This window comes from Pagrus pagrus (assembly GCF_965226575.1).
Source record: "Pagrus pagrus genome assembly, chromosome: 10".
Classification (NCBI taxonomy): Eukaryota; Metazoa; Chordata; class Actinopteri; order Spariformes; family Sparidae; genus Pagrus; species Pagrus pagrus.
Genome location: NC_140194.1, coordinates 30,848,597 through 30,854,796, shown reverse-complemented (window position 1 = coordinate 30,854,796; position 6,200 = coordinate 30,848,597). Strand labels below are relative to the sequence as shown.

Here is a 6,200-nt window from a genome sequence, read left to right as displayed (position 1 = left end):
CCCTGAACTCTGATCACTGAGCTCCATGAAGAGGACCTGCAGCATCCCTGAGGGCTGACACTTGTGCGCGTGCGTGTGCGCGTGGGCCTCAGTGTGTGTGTGTGTGTGTGTGTGTGTGTGTGTGTGTGTGTGTGTGTGTGTGCAGGGGTAGTATAAAAGCTCTCCAGGAGAGCGCAGAGAGTCAGTGTGTGTTGTTGAACTTGCTCTGGATCTGAGCACAAACTTTCCGGGTCGGACCGCCGTCATGATGTTTCCCTGCAGCGCTCTGCCGCCTCCTCTCTACCCGGGCTTGCTGCGTCCCCCTGCGGCTCTCTGCTCGCCCCTGACCCGGTCACTCCCTTCAGGCTTTCTAGTAGAAGATCTCCTCCGGTTAAGCCAGCCTGTCAGCTATATACACCGGACTTTCTCTTCCAGCAGTCCTCGGGACATTCTCCCGCTCAGCCCGGGGCCGGGCGCCTCTCCCCGGGCGTTGGGTCCCAGCACAGAGCGGTCTGTGCCTCAGAGCTCCAGCCACCCGAGCCGCAGCAGCCCCGGCTCTCCGCAGACTGCCTGCGCCGACTCCGGCTACCTCAAGTTCGGCGTCAGCGCGATACTGGCGCCGTCCACACGGAGCGGTGAGTGTGGAGAGGAACTGGTGATGATCCTTTATTACTGTACTACAGCTACTGCCAGGACAGGAGAATCATACACAATATGTCTTAGTATTATTATTATTATTATTATTATTATTATTATTATTATTATTATTAATAATAATAATAATAATAATAATAATAATATCATCATCATCACCATCATCATTATTATTATTATTATTATTGCTATTATTATTTTGTTGTTGTTATGAAAGATGGACGTACTCTGTCACTATTACTGAAACATAGAGTGTGAAGAATACTGAGTATAGCTAATATAGTAAACAATTATTGAGCATGTACTAGTTCATACTCTGTAACCAGCTGTTTGTCTGGAGGCACAGGTCTGACTCCTTGTCACTGTGGCAGTTGTGTTAGTGTACTTGTTATTTGTGCTGCTCTGGAACAGCCCAGATGTGAAGTGTCTTTGTGTTCTTCTCTGCTTGCTCCTCAGTCCACAGTTTTCAGACTAAGAACTTCCCTTTGCCTTTGTTTGACGGGAGCCTCCATCCTTTCATCAGAGCTTCGTATTTCACAGGTTGGTGGACTTACATATATTAACATTAGTACTTTTAGAAATAATGCATAACTGATTCATGTGTGAAGGTTTCATCCCTTTTTTATGCGAGGAAGGCGTCACTAAAGTCACATTTATTACACCCAGGTGTCACTTTGTGTTGGGTGCTAACATCAGAAAATATTCCTCTTTTCTTATTCACAACTCAGTACCATCCTCAAACAGACTAAAGGGTTTTACAATGAAACACAACACATATAGTTACAAATAAAAGAAGAAATATCAGATCAGAAGATAAAGATTACAACACAAATACAGTATAAATACAACCCAGATATCTGAATGTGATGCATCTTTTACAGTCCTGTCAACATTAAATACTAATACTCATATGAATACTGATAATAAACACATACCAAAGGGCAGTTTGACCAATTTGCAATTAAAGTAAAAAAAAACAAGTGAGAGTTCGTAGAGGAAATGTTTCCTTCTTATGAGGTGGAATAAAGTGTTGTTGTAATAAGAGCAGGCTGCAGATGCAGACACTGAAGGCTGAACAATTACTTATATTACTTTGACTTTCATTGCTCAGTTTCTGTACTTTGGTCTGGAAGAAAAACTCCTCAGTCAGTCATTTCATTTTCCTCTGCCTCAGCCGCACCACCGATATCTTAGTGATGAGCAAACAAACAGCTTTACAACACTCCCAGTGTTAGTCAGGCTACAAACAAATGTGAAAGAACTCTGATATATTCTGCATTTCCAAAAATATTAACGTTTCTTTTTACCCTGATTAGCTGCCAGTGTTGTACACAGTCATACTTGAGTCAGAGTAAAGGTATGACTTTGGTAAAAGTGAAAGTCAGCTGTACGAATATACTCGAGTAAAAGTCTTAAGTGTCAGAATTTGAATGTCCTTAAGCATCAAAATACAAGTAATATGTGCTGCAGCTGTCCTGGGAATATTTTACAGCCATAGATTATTATTATAATATACGCTTACACAACAAGTAATTCATAGGTTTTTAATTGACCATATCAGTACTTCATACACACCCATTTACAAATACAGAGGCAGATTCTACACCCTAAAAATCATTTAACTGTGTTGTCCAGAGGAATGAGATAACATGTTATTCTGCTCGGATCAGCCTGCTGGATCATCACATCTGATCATCCACATTTTTCTGATTGTTTAATCTGTTTTTTAATCTGATTGTAGTTAAAATCAAATGCAGCATGCAATCTACAAAGTAACTAGTAACTAAAGTTATCACATAAATGAAGTAGAGTACAAGTACAATATCTGCCTTCAAAGTGTAGCACAGTAAAAGCACAAAGTAGCAGGACATGGAAATACTAGTAAAGTGCAAGTACTTAAACAAAGTAGTTGAGTAAATGTACCTAGTTACATTCCATACTGCTGGCTGCTTATACATGTTAATAAGGAGAATGGATTGATTGATTCATGTCCTTTAAATTAGAATCATTTGGAAGACACAAGCTTGTTGTAAATGTGAGTAAGTCCTGGTGGCACCGTGTGCGTTCTGTGGGTCAGTTCACTCACTGATAAAACTGGACTTTGATTCTAAACTCTTTCACACAGAGCACACGTCTGTGGTCCAGCTCAGTAGGACTTCTAGCACACAGTTCTGCTTACTTCCAGTTTGTTCCAAAAGTTTTGTGTTTGTCACTGAAATGTGATGAGACGATGGTGAGCTCTCAGCCTGAGCCTCAGAGACATCGTCAGCCTTTTAGCATGGGAATGCCCCGGACAGCATGGAATCAGCTCCGCCAATTTGAAGGCCTATTTAGGCGACGCACTGACTGCTGACATTAGCACCAGTTGTCCTAATCTACAAATTAGTCCAGTTTGTCACGCTCTAAATATATTAGTGCCGTTTGTCATGGTCTAAATGTGAGGCGAGTATCTTCCCAGCTCAGGAACTCAGCGCCTCTTCACGCGCCGTCGTTTTCCCACCAAGCCCCTCTGCCTGCCCACAAAGCTCCCAGCACCATGACCAATAGGAGCCAAACCACACACACACACACACACACACACACACACACACACACACACACACACACATTCAAGTACGCACACACACAAAGATTTGCGTTTCTTACAAGCTCTCTGTTAAATTCAAAGGCTTGAACTCATTTTATTGGATTGATTTCCAACATTCATCAACACAACAAAATATATGGTCAGACTGAGTTCTTGTGAGCAGGGATGTGACTCTGAACAGCGCTCAGCTCTGTGTATCCTCTAGAGCTTTAGGAACAGCTCTACATTATACTGACCTGTCTTTAATGGGCCTGTAATATACTGGCCTGTCGACGGCCTTTTCCACTCAATTCATTACAACACAATCACCTTTCTCTATGCATTTGCAGCCTATACAAACCCCCTTCATGCTTCATTAGAGGCAGTGTGAGCCGAGCTTTGGAGAGCCCGTCTCATTAGCATAGGCTCTGTTTCCACTGCTGGACAAATTGGGCTTTAAACGGCAGATTTCAGGCAGAACAAGTATATTATGGGCTGCATCAGGGAGCCTGTGAGACAATGATGGAAACAAGAAGGGATGATGATTTTCCGAGAACACCGACAGACACAGAATATACACACAGAGATCCAAGTTTAGCAGATTAATTCTGCATACAAGCTTCAACCCTGTATCCATTCAGACCAACTAAGACGGAAACAAGAAGATATGATTCAACAAAAAAGAAAATATTACGATGGAATGATTGATTTTCTTTAGACATGCTGAAGGCAAACAGTAAATGTGTGAATGACAGAAGACAGATGTGCCAAAAAGCTCCATTCGTTCAGCTCAGCATCCAGATGTCACTGAATATAAAACAAGATGGTGACATTGCAAATTGCTCAGCACAGTCATATTTTATGAACGTGTTGTATATGAATTGATCCGACAAAACATCCGTGCTGTCGAGTTTTTATCAGCCTCCGACTGATAAGAATAAACCTGGAGACGCAAAAAGATTAACAATTGAATGTGTAATAGCTGATAATGAAACGTCTGCATGGACGTATGACTCTGAACTGATATCATGAGCATGAGTCACCCTCACTCAGAGCTCCAAAACACTCCTTACATGCCTGCAAATATTATTTTCATGTTAATCAGGATTTCATTGTAAAAGAACAGCTTTCACTTTATCGGCTGTACCACTGATGGATTGTAACTAAGTACATTTACTCAAGTACTGTAAAATTTTTACAGCACTTGTACTCCACGTGACTATTTCCATTTTCTGCTATTTAAAACTTCCTCTCTGCCACAGTTTGCCAGCACATATTGTACTTTTTACTCCATTACATGTATTTGATAGCTTTAGTTACTAGTTACTTTGAAGATTACATGTTGCATTAGAGCCAAAGTGGCACATTTCTAATTCATTTATTTTATTGGCAATCAGATAAAAAAAAAAACAATAATCAGGACAATATTTAGTCAACACAGTATATACATACATGTGTAACTTACTTTCACTGCTACTTCTGATACTTCACTTTAAGACTTATACTGACGTAATACTTGTATTGGTGGCTTTCACTTTTACTTAAGTAATCATACTTATCAAACTTTTGCTAAGTATGTGATTCCTCTTTAAATCTCTCCTCTCTTGTGTTTTGTCCCTCCAGCTTCCTCCTCTGTGGTCCCTGTCCCCGGGACGTTTTCATGGCCCCTGGCCCCCAGAGGGAAGCCCAGGAGGGGCATGCTGCGGCGGGCTGTGTTCTCAGACCTCCAGAGGAAGGCCCTGGAGAGAACTTTCCAGAAGCAGAAATACATCAGCAAACCGGACAGGAAGAAACTTGCCAATAAACTGGGACTTAAAGACTCCCAGGTACACACCAAGTACAAACAGATTATTCTCAAGTGCTCTTATATTGCCTTGTGTATTGCATGTAAAACTGATCCTGCAGGGACATCTGTAGCCCGAGCCAGCTTTGAACACGGTCAGTCATATTGATAGTGTTTATTCTGTCCTGTGAAGGTGAAGATCTGGTTTCAGAACCGCAGGATGAAATGGAGGAACTCCAAGGAGAGAGAGCTGCTGTCGACAGGCGGCTGTCGCCAGCAGACCCTCCCCACCAAAACCAACCCCCACCCAGACCTCACTGATGTAGGCAGCACCTACTGCCACCGGCTGGACAGGACTGCACCCACCGGCCAAGCACAGCTGGACAGCCAGAGTTCCCATCTTCACCACCACCACCACCACCATCATCATCACAGTCCTTCCTCCCCGTCAGAGTCCAGCAAACAGTCGGAGCTCTCAGAGTCAGACAGTGAGGAAATCACAGTTTCATAAGACCTTGATAGAGGCTTAAGTAATCAGATTACTCTTGATTGCAATGAGTCAGTTGTGGAGGATGATGGGACACAATAAGGGGTTATTAAAGAAACCAGTGAATGGAAGTGAATAGCAGAAGAATCTGCACAGTACACAGCTGTGTTTTCTCAGCCTTTCCCCCTCAGTGCCATGTTTCTGTACAGTGTTGTCTATATTGCTTTAATATGTAGTTCAGTATATGTATATACAGTGGATAAGGTGGACTGAGCTCTTTTAGATCTTTGTAGATTGAAATGTTTAAATATAAAAATTGTACTTTGTAATCTTTATATTTTCTCAAATAAATCTTGAAAAGTATTCTTTTGCTTTTTGTTAATGTTCAGTATCCTGCTGACATGAAACTACTGGAACATTCCAGTTACACTTTCAGCAGTGTCTCTGACACCACTGCTGTGTCCCCAGAGTTTAGACTGCACCCAAACCCAGCTGCTGTGTCCCCAGAGTTTAGACTGCACCCAAACCCAGCTGCTGTGTCCCCAGAGTTTAGACTGCACCCAAACCCAGCAGCTGTGTCCCTAGAGTTTAGACTGCACCCAAACCCAGCAGCTGTGTCCCCAGATTTTAGACTGCGCCCAAACCCAGCTGCTGTATGCCCAGATTTTAGACTGCACCCAAACCCAGCTGCTGTGTCCCCAGAGTTTAGTCTGCACCCAAACCCAGCTGCT

At 42.5% G+C, this 6,200-nt stretch overlaps 1 protein-coding gene across 1 annotated transcript; it reads left to right on the top strand.

Annotated features, from left to right (window-relative positions):
* Positions 1 to 211: 211 nt before the first annotated feature.
* LOC311264399 (homeobox protein DBX1-B-like) lies at positions 212 to 5,735 on the top strand. Its single transcript, XM_084365237.1, has 4 exons — positions 212 to 614; positions 1,090 to 1,173; positions 4,823 to 5,025; positions 5,176 to 5,735. The coding sequence occupies exons 1-4, from the start codon at positions 245 to 247 to the stop codon at positions 5,491 to 5,493; spliced, it is 975 nt and encodes a 324-aa protein (XP_084221363.1). The 5' UTR covers positions 212 to 244; the 3' UTR covers positions 5,494 to 5,735.
* The last annotated feature ends 465 nt before the right edge of the window (positions 5,736 to 6,200 follow it).

Excerpts from the sequence above, each read along its gene's own strand:
- LOC311264399 (XM_084365237.1), top strand. The coding sequence starts at position 245 with ATGATGTTTCCCTGCAGCGCTCTGCCGCCTCCTCTCTACCCGGGCTTG. Across the intron at positions 615-1,089 it reads GGCGCCGTCCACACGGAGCG|TCCACAGTTTTCAGACTAAG; the intron begins GTGAGTGTGGAG and ends CTTGCTCCTCAG. Across the intron at positions 5,026-5,175 it reads TGGGACTTAAAGACTCCCAG|GTGAAGATCTGGTTTCAGAA; the intron begins GTACACACCAAG and ends TGTCCTGTGAAG.